At 35.7% G+C, this 25,689-nt stretch overlaps 4 protein-coding genes across 6 annotated transcripts; 2 read left to right on the top strand and 2 right to left on the bottom strand.

Moving 5' to 3' along the window:
* The first annotated feature begins 1,628 nt into the window (after nt 1–1,628).
* On the top strand, nt 1,629–5,380 carry LOC147945639 (uncharacterized). 3 transcript variants are annotated; one of them, XM_087509062.1, is made up of 6 exons: nt 1,629–3,533; nt 3,639–3,702; nt 3,822–4,353; nt 4,441–4,540; nt 4,617–5,006; nt 5,090–5,380. In XM_087509062.1, the coding sequence occupies exons 1-6, from the start codon at nt 1,629–1,631 to the stop codon at nt 5,378–5,380; spliced, it is 3,282 nt and encodes a 1,093-aa protein (XP_087365188.1). The 3 variants fall into 3 exon arrangements, with proteins under 3 accessions (XP_087365188.1, XP_087365187.1, XP_087365186.1); XM_087509061.1 differs by having other exon boundaries at nt 1,629–3,702; nt 4,441–4,560; nt 4,631–5,006; nt 5,090–5,216; nt 5,301–5,380; XM_087509060.1 differs by having other exon boundaries at nt 1,629–3,702; nt 4,441–4,560; nt 4,631–5,006.
* Nucleotides 5,381–16,939: 11,559 nt separating this feature from the next.
* Nucleotides 16,940–19,714, top strand: LOC104773022 (proline dehydrogenase 1, mitochondrial). Its single transcript, XM_010497569.3, has 4 exons — nt 16,940–17,719; nt 18,327–18,978; nt 19,070–19,310; nt 19,408–19,714. Exons 1-4 carry the CDS (start codon nt 17,150–17,152, stop codon nt 19,445–19,447), a joined length of 1,503 nt encoding a protein of 500 aa, XP_010495871.2. The 5' UTR covers nt 16,940–17,149; the 3' UTR covers nt 19,448–19,714.
* Nucleotides 19,715–19,762: 48 nt separating this feature from the next.
* LOC147945638 (uncharacterized protein At4g02000-like) lies at nt 19,763–24,296 on the bottom strand. Its single transcript, XM_087510081.1, has 2 exons — nt 20,531–24,296; nt 19,763–20,430 (listed from the first exon to the last, which is right to left on the bottom strand). The coding sequence occupies exon 1, from the start codon at nt 24,229–24,231 to the stop codon at nt 23,644–23,646; it is 588 nt and encodes a 195-aa protein (XP_087366207.1). The 5' UTR covers nt 24,232–24,296; the 3' UTR covers nt 19,763–20,430; nt 20,531–23,643.
* Nucleotides 22,644–23,297, bottom strand: LOC104773033 (uncharacterized). Its single transcript, XM_010497577.1, has one exon. The coding sequence runs from the start codon at nt 23,295–23,297 to the stop codon at nt 22,644–22,646; it is 654 nt and encodes a 217-aa protein (XP_010495879.1).
* Nucleotides 24,297–25,689: the final 1,393 nt, after the last annotated feature.

Raw genomic sequence — 25,689 nt, 5'->3', positions numbered from 1 at the left:
ATGTACTCGACCACAAGCGGTCGAGTGGCCTTGGTCGAGTGGTCCATCCTTCTGCTCCCCACTGGTTAAGTCCCTGAGTAGCACTCGGTCGAGTCACGAGTAGTGGTGGTCGAGTTCTTCATGCTTTGTTGGTCTTCTCCTTGATTCAACTCCTATCTGTTTCAATGGTTGCACTCCTCTCATCCCATATGCTATTTTCATGCTTCTTGAGTCCAATTCACCTGTTTAAACAAGAAACAATGCAAATGCAATGCAAATCCTACTCTAATGCACAAACAGACCTTAAACTACAAAAAAGTAACAAAACAAGCTAATAAAATATGTAAAAGATGTGAGTAAACTATGGTTAAACAAGATAAAATATATACATATCACTATCCTTGTTGCATGATTAACAGTTGCTTACCCTATGTCTCTCTCTTACATGCCAAAGAAATTCAGTGTTACGTTACGAAAGAGACAAAGAGTTCTTTCTAAATTGTAGAAAGATTCGCCAGCAATTGACAGAGAGAGATCTGGTGTGGACTGTGACTGGGTCGGAGGGAACGACGGCTAGACGTCTAGGAGAGACTGGGAATTGATCCGACAAAAAGGGATTTCGATTAGGGCTTTGATTAGGTGCTCGACTATTACTCTTTCTTCTCTCTAATCACATAACATAAAGTAAATCTTTTTTGTTTTTCTGGGTCATCTTCTCCAGTGAGAGAGAAATAGCAATAGACTCTCCATTATCAAAACCCGATGCGTCGAAAGAGAAATTAGTGGGTTCACCACGACCATCAACAACGATGGCTGATTCAAAGTCGATGAGAGGTTGTGTAAAATTATTATATTTCATGATAAAACTTATTTTTCAAATACGCATAAAAACTATATTCGAGAATAAAATTATAACAATGATGATATGAAGGATTTTTTTGACTAAAATCATTATCTTAAACTCTGCGAGTATTTTATAAATAAATCGTTGCAATTACTACCAATCCAACCACGGTGATATGTGTAAGAAGTTGAGTGACACAACTACTTTGAACAAGCTCACACTACAAGAAAACAAGGTCATAACTGATGGCACTTCTAACGGGCAACTATCTGTCGGTAATTACCAACGGTATACTGACCGATTTCTGACACAATAAAAGTTTGTCAGTTTTCCGTCGGAAATTTACCGACAGACAGTTGCCGTCAGTAATCTGTCAAAATTTCCGACGGATTACCGACCAGATAATACCGTCAGTATTTTCCGTCGGAATTTCATTGGTAAATCAACATTTCTGACGGATTACTGACCAGATACAACTGTCAGTATTTTTCATCGGAATTTCGTCGGTAAATATATCCGTTGTTGTTGTCGTTTGTATATTATTCAATTACCGACAGATTTCCGACGGGTATTAATTTACAGCCGTCGGAAATCCGTCCGTAAACTTATTATAGCCGTTTAAATAATTATCCGTCGGATATTCGTCGGTAAATATATCCGTTAATGTAGCCGTTGTATAGCCGTTGAAAATTTCAAAAATTACTGACGGATTACTGACAGAGTACGGACGAATACAAAATTTACTTTCTCTATAAAAACGAACCACTCCTTCTCATACTCTCACTCATTTTTTTAGAAAAAAAAAATGTCTTCTTCTTCTTATTTTCGATCTTGGATGGACGGACCGATGCTCGATCCAGAATCAAATTTATTGAATGATGAGTATGCTCGTGGTGTAGGCGAGTTTATGGAGTTGGCATGCCAACAACCGATCGTTCTTCAAACCCGTAAGTTGAAATGTCCATGTTCGATTTGCCGGAATTCTCACAATATTAGGATTGATTTAGTATGGGGTCATCTTTATTCGAATGGTTTTATGCCGGGTTACAAAATTTGGTTTCTCCATGGTGAAAGACCAGAGTATATTAGTTCTAGCGAACCATATTTTGTTGATAGCGTAGAGGAACCTAGAACAGAAGTAGATTATGGTGTGGGTATTGTTGAGATGGTGAATGATGCATATAGGGAAAATATGCAATCGATGGGTCAAAATGTTGATAGGTTAGAGGAACCTAATGCAGAGGCATGCAAGTTTTTTTCTATGTTGGACGCAGCTAAGCAGCCGTTATATGAATGTTGTAGGGAAGGTCATTCGGCTTTATCATCTGCAAACAGATTAATGACCATAAAGACGGACTACAATTTGGCTGAGGAATGTGTGGATGCGATAACAGATTTTGTGAAAGATATTTTGCCTGAAGATAATCATTTTCCAGGTACATATTACGAGATTCAGAAATTGGTCACCGGTCTTGGTTTGCCGTATCAAATGATAGATGTATGCGAAGATAATTGCATGATATATTGGAGAGAAGACGAAGATAGGACAAGGTGTCGATTTTGTCAAAAACCAAGATATCAGGAAACAAGCGGTAGGGTTCCAGTTCCATATAAGCGGATGTGGTATTTACCGATCACAGAAAGGCTGAAGCGATTATATCAATCTGAGCGTACGGCTGGTCCAATGAGATGGCACGCAGAACATAGATCAAACGGAGAGATTACACATCCTTCAGATGCAGAAGCATGGAGGCATTTCCAATCTGTGTATCCAGATTTTGCGTATGAGCCAAGAAACGTGTACCTAGGATTATCTACAGATGGTTTCAACCCATTTGGAAAGCATGGAAGGCAATATTCATTGTGGCCAGTAATCGTAACACATTATAACTTACCGCCATCTTTGTGCATGCGTCGAGAGTTTCTTTTCCTTTTGATTTTGGTTCCCGGTCCAGATCATCCGAAGAGATCTCTTGATGTGTTTCTGCAACCGTTGATATATGAGCTGAAAATGTTATGGGATCATGGTGCTAGAGCATATGACGTTTCAACCAAGCAGAATTTCCAGATGCGTGCAGCACTTATGTGGACGATTAGTGACTTTCCAGCTTATGGGATGCTATCTGGATGGTCAACTCATGGAAGGTTAGCATGTCCGTACTGTCAAGATAACACAGATGCGTTCCAGTTGAGGCACGGACGTAAAACGAGTTGGTTTGATTGTCATAGAAGATTTCTACCAGCTCGTCACCTTTATCGGCGTTCGAGGACATTGTTTAGGAAGAATAAGCAAGTGGTTGATGCACCACCTCCTGAAGTCGACGAAAATATTTTACTGGAACAGTTAAGAGACTTTGGAGCAGAGAGGACTACAGATTGTGGTGGTAATGGACATGTTGTTGTTTACGGTGCTGGCATCAATCACAATTGGTATAAACATAGCATTTTTTGGGTGTTGCCTTATTGGAAAGATCTTTTGTTGAAACATAATCTAGATGTCATGCACGTCGAGAAGAATGTCTTCGACAACCTCATGAACACTGTTCTAAATGTCCCGGGAAAGACAAAAGATAATTTGAAGTCTAGATTAGATTTGCCAGATATTTGTGATCGCGATCCGCTTCATGTACTAGAAAATGGGAGATGTCCAGTCCCGGCATTTCGGTTAGACACGCGCAAGAAGGAAGCGTTCTTCCACTGGATTACCCACAATATTAAATTTCCTGACGGATACGCATCTAATTTACGTAATTGTGTTGATATGGCTGAAGGAAAGTTTACTGGAATGAAGAGCCATGATTGTCATGTTGTGATGCAGCGACTTCTTCCATTTGCATTTGAGCATCTTTTACCAAGTAATGTCCACCAAGCAATTGCAGGTACATTTCTAAATATCGCCATTTTTTAAAGAATTATATAAATATTTATTTATATATACAGCAAAGAATTAATTCATAGAGGTTTTACAGTATTAATCCGATCTTCTTTTTACTTACAGGGGTAGGTGCATTTTTTTGGGATTTATGCTCTAGAACACTTACAGTTGACGGTATTCGTAACTTGGAAGAAAACATACCAATGATCCTATGCAATCTCGAGAAGATATTTCCCCCATCTTTTTTTGATGTTATGGAGCATCTCCCAATACACCTTCCGCGAGAAGCTAAACTTGGTGGTCCTGTTCAGTATCGGTGGATGTATCCTTTTGAGCGGTATATGTTTCATCTGAAGAAGAAGGTCAAAAATTTAAGCAAAGTTGAAGGCTCTATTGTGGCACAAAGTATAAACGAAGAAGCCTCAAATTTTGCCGAATTTTACTTTCCTGCCCAAGTTCGTACAAAAAGACGACGTCCTACTCGTCATGATGATGGAGGCGAAGTGGCTAGTTATTTGGTATACGTACCTTTTTTGTTTACACAAGTAGGAAGACTCAGCGGGACAAGAAAGAATCGCCAACTGTCGCAGCAAGAGTATACGCACTTACATATGTATATTCTCACAAATTGTGAGGATATTATGGAATATGAGAGGTACATTTTAAAATTAATATGAATTAAAACTTAAATTTATAATTTCATATCTTCTAAAATTCGGTTTTTTTTTTGGTTTTGTAATAGGATTTACATGGCGTTAATACGCTCTTACTACCCGACATATACCGAGGAGCAGCTTGATGAGCATAAGCAAAGGGATTTTGCGCCTTGGTTGAAATATTATGTAAGTGTTTTAATAGCTTGGTTTAATAAAAATTTAATATTAAATATCATTAATTTTTTTAAACATATTTTTTAAGGTTAACGATGAAAGCGAAAAAGGACAAACATTTCCAACATGGTTAGTAGAATTATTAAACGGTCCCAACTATATTGCAACGTCTTGTCCGGGGTATTGCACGAGGGGATATGCATTTCGGATTCACGAGGAAGGAAGTAGGCGGAGAACAACCGATTCGGGTATATCATCTCATACAAGTGATGTTGTGTACTATGGTGTCCTTAGAGAGATTTTAGAAGTACGCTATCCGGGGATGTTAAACTTGAGATGCGTTGTTTTCCTTTGTGATTGGTATGATCCTTACATCGATCGTGGTGTCAGAGTTGACCAATTTGGTGTTACATCCGTTAACATAAGACGTAGGTTGTTGAAATATGATCTGTTCATCCTGGCGTCACAAGCAGACCAAGTAAAGATTACATTATCGGTTTATTGAATAATTATTTAAAGAATTTATTTACGTAATTAGTAAAATAACTTTATTTGTAACAGGTTTGCTACATTCGCTACCCTCGCGTTTCTAATACTCGAGATCGTTGGGTAACAGTTACACAAATAAACCCAAGAGGGAGAATATACGGAGTTGCCGATCATGACCCTTTGCAACCTAGCGAAGTTGGCTACATGGCCCCAGTTGAGCATTCTTTTGATGTTGACCTCGTGGTTGACTTCTCCCAATTCACTGATGACAGAGTCGACTTAGAGTCAGAGGATGAAATTGGAGAATTTGACGGAGATGATTCAGACTCAGTTTCTTCTGATTACTCTTCTGATTCAGAATAGTTTGTTTTTATTAAACTTATTGTATATTTAAAGTAGATATTTAATTTTCAATTTTAATTCCAGTTTATTATTTTATTTCCAAAATTTTAGTAAAAAAATAATATCTCTTACAAAAAAGTATATAAATTTTGATACTTTTAAATATCTCTTATAAAAAATTAAATGTCTCTTATAAATAAAAAAAAATATCTATTAGAAAAATAAATAAATAAAATAATTAAATATCTCTTATAAATTAAGAAATAAAGAAATAAATTTAAATACTTTCAAATAAAATACAACTTACAAATAAATAAAAGAATAAAATAACTCTTATAAATAAACAATACCCGTCGGAAAATACGTCGGAAATTAGTAAACTGTTAGTAATCCGTCGGTATTTTCTGACAACTTTCCGACGGAAATAAAATTTTCGTCGTTTTTTTAATTTTATGTCCGTTCTTTCGATTCTGTCGGTAAACCGTCGGTAATAACCGACAGATATTGACGGTTTACTGACGGACTAGTGTAAAACCTCTAGTTTTGGCTCTGTAACGCACTTATTTTATAAGAAACGTATAGAGATGGATGTTTTAATGGCTTAATAATCTTTTTTTAAACAACAATCTTCAAAATTTGTTTTTGAAAAAATAAGTTAAATTGTTTGGGTAAAGTAGTTGTAATGTGGTATTACTAGTTATGGTTCAAGTATTTGTTACTTATCATTGATTTTTTTTTTCTATAACTTAATCATATAGATGCTTATTTTGAACATTACTTACATGGTCAATCTAAACACATAATATATGCATATTTGTGAAGAGAAATTATGAAAAAAGGGGTTTAACCTCTAAGCCGTCGGAAATCCGTCGGTAATAGTTGGAGATACTGACGGATTACCGACGGTTTGCGAAATTTTAAAATAATCCGTCGGAAGTCCGTCGGAAATAGTTTGGAATTACTGACAGATTTCCGACGGATCCCATAATTTTCCCCGGGAATGAAATAAAATGAAATTTTCATTACCGCGGGCAATTAAATATTTCAGTCTAAACCGACGGGTTTACTGTCGGTTTTCCGTCGGTAATATCGATAATAACAAAGTTGTTTTATCTTCTTCTCCCCCGAGTGTTTTATTTTATCTCAGACAAAAAAAAACATTAAACCGGCGATTGTCTCCCTCCAATCCGGCGAAACTCCCTCCAAACCGGCGAAACTCTCTCCAAACCGGCGAAACTCCGGCGATTGTCTCCCTCCGATCCGGCGACTTCTTATGGCGTAAGTTCTCTCTTTTCTATTGAATTTCTTAGGTTTGTTAGATTTCTTAGGAATATGGTAGAGTTATTAGATTTGATTAATTGGCTCTGTTTGGGACTTATTAGATCTTTTCTAGGAGGACGCCAAGCTCTTTATTAGTGAATTGAGTTCTTCATTTTTCTTTGAGAATTGAGATTTTTAAGAATTGTAAGTGTTTGATTGGTTTGTTTTTAAGGGATTGAATTGGGTTTTTGTTGATTTTGGTTTTGAGACAACTATATAGATTTTGAGAATTAGCTTCAATGGTTATTGATTTGAGGATTTGAATTGTTACTTGGATAGAATTAATTAAATTTTGATGAATTAGTAAATGGTGGAATATAAATTGTTAATTGGGTTTGATGAATTGAATTTTGTTATTGATTGATTTTTGTTAATTTAATAATGCTTGAAGATTTTTTCTAAATTTTGTTGTTTTTTTGTTGAAGGAACTATGGTTCTTATGTTGCAAACACTTCTATGAACCAAGCTAATGGAGAAGCTAGTGCTTCACAGTCACCTAGTAGCGCTGTCCCAGATTCTCAAGGTTCAGAAAATGTTCCAGTGGAGATGAGCATTGAAGAATTCGTTTCTCAACCTGGCCGATCACTTATCCCCCGCTTAGATCCGTATGGTGCTCCAGGGACAACATGGTTTTGTGATTCTCATAATGGCATCACAAAATCCATTTTGCATATGATGTATGGAATCCTCAAAACACCATATGCAAAGTTTTCAGTTATGCATACAAAAGAACAAGACATTTGGTTTCGGCAATTTGCGGTAAAGTTTTCAACTTTAACAACTTAATTTTATAACATTGTTTTATATATTTTTTGCTAATGCATTTTCTTTATATTTTTAGCAAGATTTCAATTGGAAACCAGATGTAACAAGCCAAGTTCGAACAGCTTTCAAGAAGTATGCCGCAATACGATATTCTAAACAGTTGCATGAGTCGAAGCAATTGTGGAAGAGAGGAAAGGTGCCAAAAAATGTGAACGAGGATCTCTTTAAAGGTTTCATTCAATATTGGGGGGAACCAGCTACAGAAGCAACATCCTCCCAACATTCTCAGAATAGAAGAAGCGAACGTGGGGGGTTGGGTATGGCTACCCACAACAATGGTCCAATAAGTGCCTATACCCGACAAAAGCAACTTGTAAGTTTTAAGACTTTCTATAATTATTTTCTTTATCATTAATTAGACAATCTTTACATAATTTAAATGTTTCTTTTAGACTGCTAGGGATGGTGTGGTACCAGACTATGTTACTTTGATGGAGGATATGCACACCAACAAAAAGACCGGCCAATTACAAGATGGTAGAGCTAAGCTACTTGTTGAGAGTTCGAGGAAGCGGGAGGAGGAGATGATACAATCTCTTGATGGATCGGAGTCTACGGTTGAATTTAGAAGAGAGAAATTAAACGAAATTTTTTTCGAGGTAACATTTATTTTAAAAAATTTTGTTTTACTTTTTTTTGTTTTAAAATATTTATATAATTTTAAAATGCATGTGTAGGAAACTATTAAAACCAAGGGACGGGTTTTTGGACTAGGAAATCTTTCCGAAAGAAGTTCGGTTTCTCGTTCATCGGGGTTCTCATTTGCTCCCACCCAAGAGTTCCAACAAGCTATGCAAGAGAAGGATACTCGGATTGCAACTTTAGAAAAGGAAATGGAAGAACAAAAAGCGGAAATGGAAGAACAAAAAGCAGAGAACAAAAGAAGGGACGAGGAGTACAAGAAGAGGGACATGGAGCTAGCAGCCTTCATGAGTGAGATGCGGGCAAGACATTCCACTTAGGTTTTGTTGAATCTTTGCTTTCTTTTTGGAACAATTATTTGTTTTCGGTTATTATAATATTTTTCACTTAAAACATATTTTCTCTCAAACTTTTAACTTTCTGAATTTAAATATATAAGCATTTCAGTTTTAATGAATATTTTCATAATAAAATCTGTATAATAATGTTATTTATAAATATATATATATATATATTTCCGTCGGAAATCTGTCAGAAATGACGGAGTTTCTCGATAACAAACCGTCGGAATTCTGTCGGAAACGACAGACTTTCTCGAAAACAAACCGTCGGTAATCTGTCGGAAACGACGGACTTTCTCGAAATTCCATCGTTAAATCGTCGGTTTTCCGTCGGTTCGACGGATATTTTCCGATGTTGTTCTGTCGGTAATTTCGTCGGAAATATATTTCTGACGGATGTCTGACAGCAAATTACCAACGGGATTACCGACAAACACGTCTCCGACGGCTGTCCGACAGGCTTTTACTGACGGATTTACCGACAGTTTACCATTAATATTACTGTCGGTAATCTGTCGGTAAATGCTTGTCGGAATTCCGTCGGTAATTACTGACGGATTTCTGACATATTTATTTTTCCGACCATCTAGAATCGACAGACGCCATCTGTCAGTAATTTGTCGGTAATAGGTGTTTCCGACGGCTTACTGACAGTTATGCTCGTCAGTTTTAAGCTGTTTTCTTGTAATGTCAACTGGTATGGCAATATCCTCATCATTAAGTTGTAGAAGTTAATGATTCGGTAGTAATTATATATACCAGAAAATCATGCAGAAAACGGCATGTTGGCCATGTCGAAGAAAACTAACGTTATGAAATAATGTTTCTCAAAATTTTTAATGCACCAATGAACCAAAGATACATGTTATATATATATATATATATATATATATAAAATGTACTTTTATTCTTTTAACTCTATATCATGTAAAGGTAGAAAAAAATGTAGATCAATTCAGTTTTATTGAGTTTGACGTTAACGGAACATGTTTAGATAATATGTATTTAATATGTAGAGCAATCCAGGTTCTAGTAAATTCAACATTAAAACATTACTTAATTCTTTTTTTTATAATGAAAATGTCATAAAACATTTTTTAATTTATTATTGAGATACTGAGATTTAAGCGTTCTAATTTAGAAAAAAAAAAAGTCATGGAAACAACAAAACTTCTGCGGATCTTGCATGAGTTTAACTCACTTTAATCAAGATTACGTAGTGGAGGATAAAAGATACTTGTATTACGTAGTTCTGTTATATTTGCCTATTTGGTGTGTGTGTTTTTTTCAGTTTGTATCCATTAATCTTGACTCCACGCTAGAGAAAAAGAATTCGAAAATTTCACCACACAGAGAAATGAAGTATTATATTATTTATATCTATAGAGAGCGACCAATAGATTATGACTAGATTCATGAGAATCTCGCTTTGCTTGTAATATAATAATATTCTCGTTGAAAGAGAAAACTTGCATTTGGGTACATATGATTACGAAGTGATCAAGTTGCACCTCTCATTCTCCACTAAACATTAGTTGACCTATGACCTAAACAAACACTTTAATATCTTTCTGAACAATTTGTCGGCTTTTTTATTTTATCTTCGGTTAGTCGGCGATAATTTGTTTTCTTTTTCTGTATTGCTTGTTAATTAATGCTATTAGATATTGATTCTGCCTTCTGCGATGCCTTAATTCGTTTCTATTTTGGTCGGTCAAATGTGCATTGTCAATGTTAACTATCACAATGCAAAGTACATGTGAAAATACTTCAGCCTGCTCATATCCTTTGTTAAAAATAAAAAATACTTCAGCCTGCTCATGTGAAAATACTTCAGCATGCTACACCTAAATACTCGTTCCTGATTTGGCGTGCTCTTAAGAATCGCCTTTCAACAGATGACCGAATGAAGAAATGGAATGTGGGAGCTCAAACACAGTGCATCTTCTGCAATCACGCCATGGAAACTAGGGACCATTTGTTCTTTACCTGTCATTACTGGAGGGAGGTCTGGTCGGGTCTCAGCTCAAAGTTGCTTCTCACGCGCTACACAAACTCCTGGACTCATCTCATCCCGCTGCTCACGGATACATCACTTGGTAAGGACAAACTTTTTCTACTTCGATACAGCTTTCAGCTTACAGCCCACTTAGTGTGGCTAGAACGCAACAATCGACGAAATGGGACACCCGCCATTCCTTCTGCTCAACTTGCTCGAAGACTTGATCTCCAAATCAGAGATCGGTTACTTTCTATCCAAGAACAAGGAGATGGGCTATTTCGGGACTGCCTGGTGACATGGCTTGCCTCAAGATACCCTTTTCCCTAAGCTAATATCTTTAGTATGTAATATGTAATTCATTTACTTCAACAAACGCTGCACTTGATGTAACAAAGTTTTTTCGAATAAATTTTACATTTTATTCAAAAAAAAAAAATTGTTTTCACAAAAAATTATAAAACTTTATATTATATATTGAGCAGTGTTGCTGTGTTGGTTGGAGAATTCAAGTTAAGTATATAATGGTAGTGTATTATAAATATAGATATAGTGATATATTCATATATATATAATCTGTTCACGCACATGTGAATATCTTAGATTTCATGGAGTTTACTATTTGAATTTTGACAGTCTTTAATGATGAAAATATTTCTCGAGATATTCTACGAACAACATGACTTTGTAAGGAATTAGTAATCATGGATTTTTTTATAGAAATATAGGCTCTGTTCGTTTTCAAGTCGCTGAATGAGCGACGGTGACAGCTTAAAGCGGCAATGATAACGGTAATTAAAAAACAAAACGATAACGGAAAAAGTAAGAGGAAAACGCGGACGTGTCTGTTAAGTGAGAAAAAGTGTCAAAGGAGGGAGAGAGAAGTCGCCGGATTTTCTAGCGATTCTTGCGACAGCTCATCTGAACAGTGCAGCGACTCTTCTTCACACCAGCAGCAACTCCTCTTCACATTAGTATAAGCTGTTTTTGCCTATTTTTCTGTCGCAGTCGCTCATTCAGATACTTGAAAACGAATAGAGCCATACTCTTGTTTATTACCTCACTATATTGTATATATAACTCCAATAAGTGAGTTGGATTTCAATTTTTATAACTAATCTACAACTAATTGCATACCGAGGAATATTTTATGGATTGGTGTTCTAATTTCTTAAGAGAAAAATAAAATAAAATAAGAGAGAGATAGGTTTTGTTGTCTCTTCCAACTACAAGCTAGTACTATATTAGGTATAAATATAAACTTTATCAAACTAAAATCATCTCAATCGACCTCAAGCTGGCTTTGCAGGGCATCGATCATAATCCATTACTGTGAATATTCCAATCCACCAGCAGGTTATTGGTGCGCGAGGCGTTCCTCCAACCCTGATCCTCACCTTTTATCAACTTTCCCACAGGACAAGTTGCCACCAATCGATCTGCAGGTCAATTGGTGACAGCTTGTCCTGTGGGAAGGTTGTTAAAGGGTGGGGACCAGGATTCGAGGATCAATTAGGTATTTAACCTCTCACTGCAGATCAATTGGTGACAGCTTGTCCTGTGGGAAGGTTGTTAAAGGGTGGAGACCAGGGTTTGAGGAACGTCTGGCGCACCAATAACCTACTGGTAGATTTGGATGTCCACAGTGAGGGATTAAACACCAGTAGGTTATTTGGATGTCCCTGGGCGGGTTTGACGAAAGGGACTTTCACGTTTGAAGCGAAAATGTCCGCAACAGACTAAGTACAATGCTTGATGCCGATGACACTCTCATTCAGGTTTGATTTGCAACAAGATTTTACTAAATGTCAATCTTTGTTTTATGTGTTTTAGCATAAAACAGTGTTTGAGCAATTTTTTATATCACTGGTATAAAACGTTTATTTTTTTTGAATATAATTTAATATTAAATTCCAAAAAAAAAAAAAAATTAGCGTCTCTGTTGAAAATTCTAGCCACTCTTTTAAAATCATATATTTGATTAAAAACACATATATTGCTTTGTCAAACTAAATATTCTTGTATCATATTCATTCATGTAGTCATCTGTTTGACTTTAAACTGTATTGCGCTTATAACTAAAGTATTGGTAGTAGACTAAATATCATATTCATGCTATTTCACGGCGTCTAACTAATAATTTTCCTTATATAGAATATCATACACAGAAGTATGTTTATTAAGTCCAAAAAGACGTATATATAAAAGCCTTGATAAAAAAAAGACGATGACGAAAATTTGTGAGTTTTAAAAATATTTTTAAAAATATTTTTAAATAATTAAATTGATATGTGAAATGCTTATATACACATATATATATATATATATATATATATTAGCTTTATAATTTGCGAAGTTTCCTACATTGTTGGCATCGACTCATTGTTGACTCATCACGATGAAATTAATTTGGCAGCTCATGGGGCTGTCTTTTTCACTTTACTAAAACCTTTGGCATGTGGGTTTTGAAAGGACTCAACTTGCTTTTTTGTCAAAAAATGCCTCAACTTGTTGCATTCACTAATCAGTATTCTATATTAAGTACCTATATAAATTCATCCAAGGCCCCACGAAAATATTACATAACAAGATATAATTACAAATTAGTTCGAAATGGTTGGCAATGAAAACATGAATAAACCTACATGTTAATTAATATGTACTGCTATATGCTATCAGTTTTGTGTGGTAAATTTCTAGATTTGTGTCTTTCTATTTATATGCATATGGCATATTTGTTATAGATGTGTACAATTTGTTTTTAGTTCCGTTTTTAACTCTCGATTGACGGACGAGAGGTGAAGCTAAAGGAAAAACATAATGATTAGGTGAATACGACACAAAACGAACAATAATAGTACGAAAGGTCGACGATATATAATTACAAACGCTCGGTATATTTGTTCATTTAGCTACTCGAAACACAATTAACTCAACTAGGACGAAAAACTGTATTAGTCTATGATCATTATAGATTACATTATCAGCATTTTATATATAAAAACAGAAAAATATACGAGTTGTAGTATAATAATTTTAAAGGACACTATTATACTATAAGTGATGTACGAGTTGCATTTTATATAAGTAATGCTCCATTTTAAATACACGCTTATATTTTATAGTTTGATTTTGATGTTTTGAGTCTGATTTTTAGCATAAGTGGCAAGAGTAACGCGGTAGTATTACTTTAATCAGTCATGGGAGATCTATTCTATCATCTAGTTTGTTTTATATGTGGCGTGGTAGTGAATAGTTTCCTACAAAATGGTTGAAAAATGAATTTTTAAAATGAAAACTACTAAAGAAACAATAAATGTTATTTTGTTTTCCCCCAACTTAACGGGATTTGTGGTCTTGGTCTAGTGGTTTCCATTTGAGGAATTGTCCTCTTGGTTCAGGCCAAAGATCAATTCCTCTCAAATACCAAAATGCTAGACAATTCCATTTGGGCAGGGACTTTCAATCGGTCTTTCCTGGACCCTAAGAGAATTAGGAACCTCGGCCTTGAACCTTCTGGTTAACAAAAAATAAAAATAAATAAATAAAATTATGTTGTTTAGAGTTTTTTTTTGTTAACGATGATTTTATTATTTATTAGATATTAATAAATTCTTCATGTTTTTTTTTGTATTCTTTTATATAAATAACATAGTTGAAGGTTATAAATACTATTATTCGTAATTGTTATATTTTTTTGGGTTACAATTTTTTCTTTTAGTTTCAATGTTAAACAACAATTTGTTGTATAATATATATGATTATCATATAATCTGTTTTTTCATATTTTTCATCTTCTTGTATTTTCAGGTTACAATTTTTAAAAATGAATACTCGATTTGTTTTCCATGTTTTAACCATATTCTAAGTTTAATGGAGTATAAGTTACTATATCATTGAAAATATTACTCCCTCTAGTTCAGTTCAATTTAAGTATTGCTTTAAGACTTATTTTTTTTTTAGAATAAGTGTCTGTTTTAGGTTTGCATTGTATATATTTTTTTTTTTAAGTTTTATTTCTATTATCTAATTATATTAATCTAATAAAAATTAGAAAATGTATTATATTAGTAAAATATGAAACAGAAAATTTAGTTATTTTTTAATTTATGTTTAAAGAAAGAGTATATTCTTAAAACATTTATAGAAACTGTGTATTCTTAAAATTACATTAATCATCGTTTAACCCATTTTTTGTCATATTTATTAGTAAATTATGTCATCTTTTCCGACCCATACCCACTTGTGAGTTGTGAGTGAAGAGTAAAGACAAACCAACCAAAACTAAAAGATAAGTTACAAAATGATGTCAGAAAAAGAAAAAAATTTTAAGTTACAAAATATACTTTAATAGACCTTTTCGAAAAATTACACACAATAGAGAATCTTTGAAAAAAGCAGATCTTTACAACAACAACAAATGTACAATATACGACTGGGACCCATTCGTACCCTCAAAAAGGTAATGCTACCAATTTTTGAAAATAAAATAAAAGGTATGTATTTAATTAAATTATATATTTGATGTGATTTGATTTCAGCCGTTAAATTGAGGGAGTGAGAGGGTGAAGAGGTCACGTGAGGAAGTCAAGAGGGTAGGTGTACATATATATATGACACGACAGTTTGCAGCTGTAGCCGCCATTTTATTGGTCCAACCCAACCTCGCATGCAATATTCATTTTTTCTTTTGTCAAGTAACGCTTGAATATTCATTTTTGTTATTATTCAAGATATTAAAATTTTATTTTGATTGTATTTTTGCCATTTATTATTTATTGAAATTTGAAACTCCAAATGTAACTGACATTTTAAAAAAAAATGTAACTGACATTGATTTACATATATTTTAAAGAAACCTAAACTGATGTCTAAATCAGATTTGCATTATGTTTAATTAATCTACATTTTTTTACATGTAAATAATAGTCTCTCCATTCTGTATTAGGAAATAAATTATTTAAAAAACATTTCTATATTTTATATGTATTTTTATTAAGAGAATTTGTCAGAAATACTTTTTATATATTAAAATTATAAAATGACACAAAACATAAAAAATATATTAAAATTATAGAATGACACTATTTATGAAACAAAGAAAAATCTCTAAAATGTCATTCTTTGTAAAATAGGGGAATACATCTTTACAATTTTTTTTTTTGTCAACATCTTTACAATTTCATTATTGTGTTATTTTTTAAACAAAAACAATCTAATACATGACTCTTAATTAAATTAATAAAGTAAGAGATCAATAAAAAAAATTAATCTGATATTGAATTTCACTATCTCTTATAAATAGAAGAAAAACATAGGTGGATCTAAATTGAAAACATTTTTTGTTTTAAACGTTTTACTTCAAAATCTATTTTTAAACATCTATTTACCTTTTTTTCTAAGGTAGGAATCTTTGGTTGATTAATTCAAACTAATAGTCATTAAGATTCCGGAGATTCCAATTTAGAAAAGTCAAAGATTCAAAGAACAAGTCCAGGTCCACATGTTGAATCCGATTCATCATCCACTCATCCTTCATATCTTCCCTCCACCGTCTCCGCCCAAAAAAAAAAAAGTTCTTTAATTAATAAATATATCAATTAAATAGTTATCCGATGACTCATCCTGCGGTCAGGACCTTGCTGTCTCTGACGTCCTTCAGTATTTATTATTTTTTGAATTTTGTTTCTCTCAGAAAATTACGGCACAATCTTCTTGATTACCCTTTTCAGAAAAACAGCTAATATTTGTGGACCTAAAATACATAACGTAGCATCTAGATTTTTATAACTGTATATTCTTATATTTTGAATTCCGTACCCTTTATACTAGTACTAATTAGTATTCTCTCTGTCTCACAAACATTAATGTTTTGATACTTTTATACATATTAAAAAAAATTTTAGTTTTTATTTATAAATTAATTTATAATTACTTTTTGATAGAGAAAGAAAATATAAACTAATAATAATTTAAAAAATTTAAATATTTTCAATAATTAATTTTTGAAGTTTACAAAACATCGATCTTTGTAGGTGCAAATCAAACAAGACTCAATAAGACGTGAGTAGAGAGAACTTTGCCTTCATTACTAGAGTTGCAATAATTAATTAAATTAAGAAAATCCCCAATTTTTTTTATTTTTAAGATTTACCCATTATACGATACCATACCATAATGGTTTAGAAAATAACTATACCATAGAGGGGTATTTTAAGATTATGGTATTTTAAGATTCCCTTTTGAATTGAAATGGATGTAAATCATCGAATTCAAATTAGTAGGAAGAATAAAACTTACAAGATTAGTTTTAACATTCTTTACACAGATTCCCTTGTAATTTTAGAATATAGTTTTTTCACTATTTTTTTAGATTATTTTATATGAATCAATCCGATTAAAGAATTGTACACATGGGCATCTATATATATCGACCAGGTAAAACGTGTATGTATATGCATAATAAGGTTTTACGTTCTTCTATAAATATATGTTGTAGTAACATTGGAGGAGGAAAAAATCACACAACCAAAAGCGTTGAGAGAAAAAACAAGAGAAGAGAGAAAAAAAAAAAACAAAAGCTTAGGAAACATCAAAAAAAAAAAAAAGAGAAGAGAATATAAATTTTTGTTTTCGTTTTCAAAACCAAAATCTTTGAATTTTATGGCAACCCGTCTCCTCCGAACAAACTTTATCCGGCGATCTTACCGTTTACCCACTTTTAGCCCGGTGGGTCCTCCCACCGTGACTGCTTCCACCGCAGTCGTCCCGGAGATCCTCTCCTTTGGACAACAAGCACCGGAGCCACCTCTCCACCACCCAAAACCCACCGAGCAACAATCTCACGATGATCTCGATCTCTCCGACCAAGCCCGTCTCTTCTCCTCTATCCCTACCTCTGATCTTCTCCGTTCCACCGCCGTGCTGCATGCGGCGGCAATAGGTCCTATGGTGGATCTAGGAACGTGGGTCATGAGCTCTAAACTTATGGACGCTGCCGTGACGCGTGGCATGGTCCTAGGGCTCGTGAAAGGTACGTTTTATGACCATTTTTGCGCCGGTGAAAATGCCGACGCAGCCGCTGAGCGCGTGAGAAGCGTTTATGAGGCTACTGGTCTTAAAGGGATGCTCGTCTATGGCGTCGAACACGCCGATGACGCTGCATCTTGTGATGATAACATGCAACAATTCATTCGAACCATTGAAGCTGCCAAATCTTTACCTACATCCCACGTAAGCCATTCCTCTGTTTCTCTTCTTTCCTCTGTTTTTTTATTTTTTTTTTCTTTTTTACATTTTATAAATCTGAGATTTAATTATATTATTAAACATTTTCTTAAAATGAAATAATTTGTTGATGGTAATCAAATATGGGCAACTTGTTTGGTGTTCGACAGCCAAATCTCGGTACTCTGACAAAGTACACTTGCATATATATATATATGTACATTTACATCTATCTATTTTTCATATGAACAATTAATTTGTTAAATTTACTCTTACGCGTTTTTAACAAGGAACAAGTACATAGATACCCAAGTTGCATTTTCTCTTATGAAAATGACTTGGCGTCTTACTTTAATTACCTTTTAAATTCGATGTTTGAATTTTATCAATGCGGTGATAAAATCAAAGGCAATGCGTCATTATCGGAGTAGATTTATACGCACGAGGTCCTCCTAGTTGGAGATATTAGCTGACCTTAAAGGTGGACTAGAACTTTTTGAAGAAAAACACTTTAGAAATATTCTCTCCGGTTTATTGTTGTGAAATCCCGGTTTATTACGGTTTATCTATGGGTATTTAATAACAGGATATTTGTTTCTTTATGTCCTAACAGTTTAGCTCAGTGGTGGTGAAGATAACCGCGATTTGTCCAATTAGTCTTCTGAAACGAGTGAGCGATCTGCTTCGATGGGAATACAAGAGTCCAGGTTTCAAACTCTCGTGGAAGCTCAAATCGTTTCCGGTTTTCTCCGATTCGAGTCCTCTCTACCACACAAACTCAGAACCGGAACCCTTAACCGCGGAAGAAGAATTGGAGCTCGCAGCAGCCCACACAAGGATCCAAGAAATCTGTAGGAAATGCCAAGAGTCCAATGTACCATTGCTGATCGATGCGGAAGACACAATCCTCCAACCCGCGATCGACTACATGGCTTACTCATCGGCGGTCCTGTTCAACGCGGACAAAGACCGACCGATTGTTTACAACACGATTCAGGCGTACTTGAGAGACGCCGGTGAAAGATTGCATTTGGCTGTACAAAATGCCGAGAAAGAGAATGTTCCTATGGGGTTCAAGTTGGTAAGAGGCGCTTACATGTCTAGCGAAGCTAGTTTGGCAGATTCCTTGGGTTGCAAGTCGCCGGTCCACGACACAATCCAGGACACGCACTCTTGTTACAACGACTGTATGACCTTCCTGATGGAGAAAGCCTCGAACGGATCAGGTTTCGGGGTCGTTCTTGCAACACATAACGCTGATTCGGGTAAAGCCATTTCCATTTGATCATTAAATCCATCGCTTCAGTTACGAGTCAAAACGGATTACTAATTTTGTAGAAATGTTATCAATTTCAGGGAGACTTGCGTCTAGGAAAGCGAGTGACCTCGGTATCGATAAACAGAACGGCAAGATAGAGTTTGCACAGCTATACGGAATGTCAGATGCATTGTCCTTCGGTCTAAAGAGAGCTGGGTTCAATGTGAGCAAGTACATGCCGTTTGGACCAGTCGAAACCGCTATACCGTATCTTCTCCGACGTGCTTATGAGAACCGGGGAATGATGGCAACCGGAGCGCATGACCGCCAACTCATGAGGTATTTTTAACCCTCCTGTTTAACTTCTTTAAACATAAACATATATAGTCTGGTTATTTTGGATTTATTTAACCAATGCTGGTGTTGGTCATTGCAGGATGGAACTCAAGAGGAGGTTAATCGCCGGGATTGCATAAAGACAAGTGTTTAACTGTTATTATGTATGGATTATGTATGGATCCATTAAAATGAAATTCGGAAATGTAGATGAATAAATTTCTTCTATGTAGATTAAGAAATTGGAAAAACATTAAAAAAAAAAATTATAATATAAGAAATGGAGGTAGGAAAGAACATTTCATGTGGCTTTATCACAATGGACTACATCTTTGTATCGATATTTTATTCACCAATGTATATTCATCCTCCCTGATCAATAATAATGAAAGTACCTTTTTATTTTACTTAACTCTAGTTATATATATATATATATATATATATATATATATATATTTTTCCTTCCAAAAATTTTATTAACGATCAGAGATGAGATCATTGTTTACATATTGTTGTAAGAAGTTTGGACAGAAATTAAACATCTCCCATGGAGTAGGGTGTACAACAATAGTTTTTGCTAAGGTATCTGCACAAGTGTTCTGTTCCCTATGGCGAAAGAGGAACGACATTGACGTAAATCTGTGGCGCCAGAGGTTGATCGACTCAATGTAGTGTTGAAGCCTCAGATTATGTCCCCCTCGGTTGAGTAATCGGATTATGTTTAGATTATCACCTTTAAAAATCACCGACCGGTAGCCTAGACCCCAACTGCATTGTATGGCCTATAAGAGACCTGAGCATTCAGATTCTTCCGGAGTAGGGCGGCCTTGAAATTTTCCCATACCACAATGTAGTACCTGACCTTTTGAGTTCCTGAGTATCTATCCAAGCCCTGAAAAACCTGTCTCCGTCGTGGTGTGAGGCATCATAATTGCATTTAACTAGCCCCGCATGTGGTTTGGTCCATCGTGAATTTTTTCTAATAGTGTTGCCTTGGTGTGGTTGAGCTTCAGGCATTGATGAATGTGTTAGCCATTCCACAGCATCTGTTGTAGCTTGATTGGTGATTGTGTTCGCAGTATTCTTTTTATTGCAAACAAGATCATTTCTTCCCTTCCAAATTCTACATAGTAGCCAAAAAGGTAAGCAGCGGAAACGAGGTTCAACAGTTGTATCTTTAAATAGTGCAATCAATTCCAATAATTTGGCTTCAAGAGTATTACTTGCGTCACAGAGACTAGCTGTTAGAAAGCCCGCCTTTCTCCACACCATAGCCGCATAAGGGCAGGAAAACAGCATGTGATCGGTTGTTTTTATTGTTGAGCAGCATCTTGCACAATATGGATTTACTTTAATATTTCTTCTAAGCAAGTTTTCGCCCACACCAATGGCCTTTGATGACACCGCCATAGGAAATGCTTGATCTTTGGAGTTATTGGTAGTTGCCAGATGCCAGCTGCAAGCGCAAGTGTTGTTGCTAATGTAGGTTTTGGACCTGGTTCGTTGCTAAGACTGTGCAATGCCGTCCAATAACCAGATTTAACTGTGTATTTTCCATCTTTTGTAAAACTCCATAAGTAGGTGTCCGGAACTGGCAGTGCAGGGAGAAAGACCTTGTGTATCAAGTAACGATCTTCAGGGATCACTGTTTCAAATATTTTATCTTCTCTCTATTGGAGTGTTATCGGATCTATAATATCTTCTACTAATAGATTAGTATCCGACGTTGGTAGCAATCGGGGGGCACGAGGTGGCGAAGTTGGTAACCACGGATCTGTATCAAGTACAGTGCAACGACCATCTCCAATATGAATTTGGAGACCTTTCTGTAATAGCTCACGTCCAAACAACAAAGAACTCCAGCCATATGATGCTTTATTCCTCTTTTTTGCTGTGAGAACACTTTCATCTCTAAAGTACCGTGCTTTAAAAGCCGGAAAAGAAGACAGTGAGGCCATTGGATCAATTTCCATAGTTGATTGGCTAACAGCGCTTGGTTGAACAGATGTAGATAACGAAATCCGATTCCTCCTTCTTTTTTTAAAACAGCCATCTTCTTCCATGCCACTCAGGACACCTTGCGTTTTGTTTTGGTTGTACCCCACCAAAAACGTGCCATCATACTATCCAATTCAGAACAGAGTTCCGTAGGGAGTTGGAAACAATTCATAGAGAAAACTGGCATCGCATATGCCACTGCTTTGATCAAAGTTTCTTTTCCCTCCGCTGATAAGAATCTTGTTTGCCAACCCTCTTTTTTTTGTTAGACATTGTCTAGGATATATTGGAACATCTCTGTTTTTTTACCATTAAATTGTTCCGGTAATCCAAGATATTTCCCACCGCCGCCAATAGTAGGGATCCTTAGTGTGTGTTGAACTGTGTCTCTATTTCTTTGGAAGACTCGAGCACCAAAGGTAATTGACGATTTGTCAAGGTTAATCATCTGACATGATGCAGCCTCATATTCCTTGAAGATCTTTAGGAGGTTGGAGCTGTTCTTGTAATTTGCTTTGAGAAAGAAAAGCGAGTCATCAGCAAAGAGGAGGTGAGAGACAACTGGACCCGGAGTACTAATACGTATGCCTTGAATCTTGTTATCGCGAATCGCTTCCGTGATGAGGGAGCTCAGTACGTCAGCACACAAAATAAAGAGGTAAGGAGATAGTGGGTCACCTTGTCTTAATCCTCGTGAAGCCGAGAAACGTCCATATGGAATACCATTGATAAGTAAAGAGAAAGAAACAGAGCTAACGCATGCCATTATCCACTTGATCCATGTAGCAGCAAACCCCTTTTTCTTTAAAACTGCTTCTAGAAATTCCCAACTGATGCGGTCATATGCTTTGCTGATATATGTTTTCACAGCCATGTAAGAGTTGGCACACCGTTTTCTTACTCGTAATGAGTGCATCACCTCGTGAGCAATCAAAACATTATCAGTGATTGATCTGCCTGGTATAAAAGCCGCTTGATGTTCTGAAACCACAAGGTTAAGTATCTTTTTTAGACGCATGACTAGTATCTTGGATATAACCTTGTATAGGCTGTTACAAAGGCTTATTGGTCGAAATTCTTTCAGTGTTTGCGGGTTGGTGCCTTTGGGGATAAGACATAAGTTTGTATGGTTCCAATCTTGTTGTAAGACACCTGTTTCGAAAAACTCAGTAATGGCTGTGACAATTGCAGGTCCAACAATGTTCCAATAATGTTGGTAGAAAGCAGCATTAAACCCATCCGGTCCTGGGGCACGAGTAGTACCAATATTGAAAAGTGCAGTCTTGATCTCCTCAATAGTAACTTCGCTAGTTAAAGATGCATTCATGTCGCTTGTAACTACTGGCTTAATGTTGCGTAGAGCTCGTTGAGATCAGATTGTCCTGGTTTGGAGAATAGCTCACCAAAAAATCGCTCTGCTTCAACTGCTATCTCTTTATTCCCATATAAATCAGCTCCTTGGTGGTCCTTTATCGATTTCAGTCTATTCCTGGCAATTCTATTTTTCACAAAGGCGTTGAAGAACTTAGTGTTGCGGTCACCCTCGTTCATCCATTGACATCTACTTTTGAGTTGCCAATATTTTTCCTCATCTCTATACGCCTGGAGAAGATCTTGTTGCAGCTCATGTATGTGTTCAGTTGTTGTGTTTCCATCACTGTGAGCTCGATCAATAATCTTTATCAATTCCTTGATCCGTAGAGCAGAATTGGTGTTGTTTTGTCGCTTCCAGGCTGAAATGTTGCTACGACAATTCTTTATCCTATCCAATATGGTTAGTCGATGGCCTAATCTGTTGCTATTCCAAGATGATTCGATCACCGCTGACAACTCCGGTCTTTGGCAAAGTCTAGTATCAAACTGGAAAGGCCTGATTCCTCTGTCGGTTGTGCGTCTAATTTTGATGATTGAGGGTCGATGATCAGATTCGATCATTTCCAGATATTCAACCTCAGATGCAGGATAGTGAGCTCGCCACTCATCATTAGCCATTGCTCGATCCAGCCAGCTTTAAACGTTATGTGTACGTCGTTTTCCAAGCCAAGTCATGTTGTTACCCTTGAATGGAAGATCTTGTACTTTACAAACATGAACCATGTTTCGAAAATCAGTAAACCTCCAAGGATCTCTCGGTTTTCCACCACGTTTCTCATTTGCATGTAAGATTTCATTGAAATCTCCACACATTAGCCATGGACCATTTCGTTTAATGGCAATGCGTTGGAGACGTTCCCAGAGTATGTGTCTTAGTTTCCGGATAGGATGACCATAAACGCAGGAGAAATAGAAAAACACATCTTTATTAGATATCTTACAATCAATGAGACGTGCATCAAGTTCATAGAAGGTTACATTCACTGATTTCCCCAAATTTGAAAGATCGTTGGAAGCGCAGAGGGGTATCTATCTCGCATGAGAGGCGAACGCGGACATATTCCACCAGTACAGCACCTTCACCTCCAAAATCGGTTTCAAGGAAGTTCACCATATTTTCACCGATAAACGTAACCATACGTCGAGTGAGGAAATGGAGAGGGATTCCCCGGATCTGGAACCATAATGGGATACTCTTAATTTCGGAATACGGAGTAGTCGGGTTCCATTTTTGAAGAATGCACATCCAGTCGTTGAAAGACCAAGGACCGCGATGGAGTACCACATTCATCGCTTCATTAGATTGGAAGAGGAATTGAATTCTTTTGTTCTCCAGGATACGTCCTGTAACATCCTTCCCCACTCCCAATAGCCTTGGTAGAGCATTGAGTATAGCCCGTAGATTCTGCTTCCGGGGATTTATTGGTTTAGCAATTAGACTAAACCTAGTCTCACCCAAAGCCTCCGTACATAGATCCGCTGGGAGATTGATTACAGAATCTTCAATCCCTAAATCTATCTCTTGCATCTGTCTTCGGATATTGTCCGACATGATCAGTATGAACTTTTCTCTCACTCTGCTCAACCCATCGTTTACAGAGACACACACAGGGTATAAATAGGTTTGGGGTATTGACAGTTATCGAGTGGGTAACCGTTTTACCGTTATTGAGGCCTGAAAAAACCGTCGGAAACCGACGACAACTGCTCCTCTTGTCTAAGAGACACGAAGACGCAAGCCAAAGAGGTGTTCGTCTAAAAATCGCTTTCTTTTCTCTCATTTTTTTTTTCAGTTTTGAAGTTATATTTTTTTTTGCCGTGATAGTTTTTCGCGGGTTGTGCTGCTGGGACAGTTTTTTCTTAATAAATGTTTATTTTATAATATTTTTACTTCCAAATATATTCCCAAATTTAGAAATCTTGAGATATATAGACTTTATGTCTTACTTTAATAAATAATTGATTTCATTTTATGTGTATTAAAAACAGTGTAAACACACAAAAAATTATGAATGTTTTGAATATTTCAGGATTTATTTTTAGATTTTTGTTTCAGTATTTCAAAATTAAAATATAATTTCTTATCTACATATCATTATCAATATTTTATTACTTTTGCTTAAATTGGCGAACATTAAATTACCCTAAGTTGCATATAATCGAGTTGTCTTGGACATTTTTTGTTTATTTTTTTTCAATTTCTTGAGTTTTTCAGATCAATTTTTTCCGTTTCTACAACACGAAAAGCTTTCGAAACTAACGGAAAAAAACTTTGGTTCGGCTGGTTCGGTTATCAGTGTTCTTTCAATTTGGTTATCAATTTATTTATTGCCTAACAAATTATTATAGTATGTAGAAATAAATAGTTGCTTACTGTAAAGTGAGAGCTTTCTTTACTCATGTAAACATATATAAGCATGTACTGTTCAGGTTCACTAAATTACGGTAATGCAACCTTCCCAATAACATAGCCTGAAAAAAATAGGCGAGTGAATGAGTTGAGCAATTAAGTGAAGCAGACGATAAGAGATATAGATTAATGTAAGGAAGTGCATATTTTGTAGTAGATGACAACTTATGGATTGATTGAGTAATAGAGATTTTGGAAATCATGTCTGTGCATAATTCTATCTAGCATACAAAATCATCATTTACATTGTATAGATAGCTCTTACCTCTGTCTGAAACTCTTTTTAGCCCTCTCAAGAATCAGTGGCTAGAATTTTCACAGCAACTGTCTCAACGGTGAACATTTAAGCTTTCTAAGCAGGTCCAAATGCTTCTTGGTATTGGATCAAACCCAACTTTCCCATCGCTTTAGTCTAGCAAAATCGTACCAAGAAACCACATCTTTGTTTGGTTTCTGCCTCTTTTGAAACCTCTCTTTCCTAACCTCCTTGTGGCTCCTCATCGTCTCTATTGACTTCATCTTTGTATTGTTCATCTACATCTTCATGGTAATACGTGTGACGCTTAGGAATGGGTCTACTATACATAGGATGACTCTCTC

This window comes from Camelina sativa, chromosome 4 (genome assembly GCF_030686135.1).
Source record: "Camelina sativa cultivar CO46 ecotype springtype chromosome 4, ASM3068613v1".
NCBI classification, from domain to species: domain Eukaryota; kingdom Viridiplantae; phylum Streptophyta; class Magnoliopsida; order Brassicales; family Brassicaceae; genus Camelina; species Camelina sativa.
The sequence above is the reverse complement of the archived record's forward strand: the minus strand, read 5'-3'. Positions and strand labels throughout refer to the sequence as shown.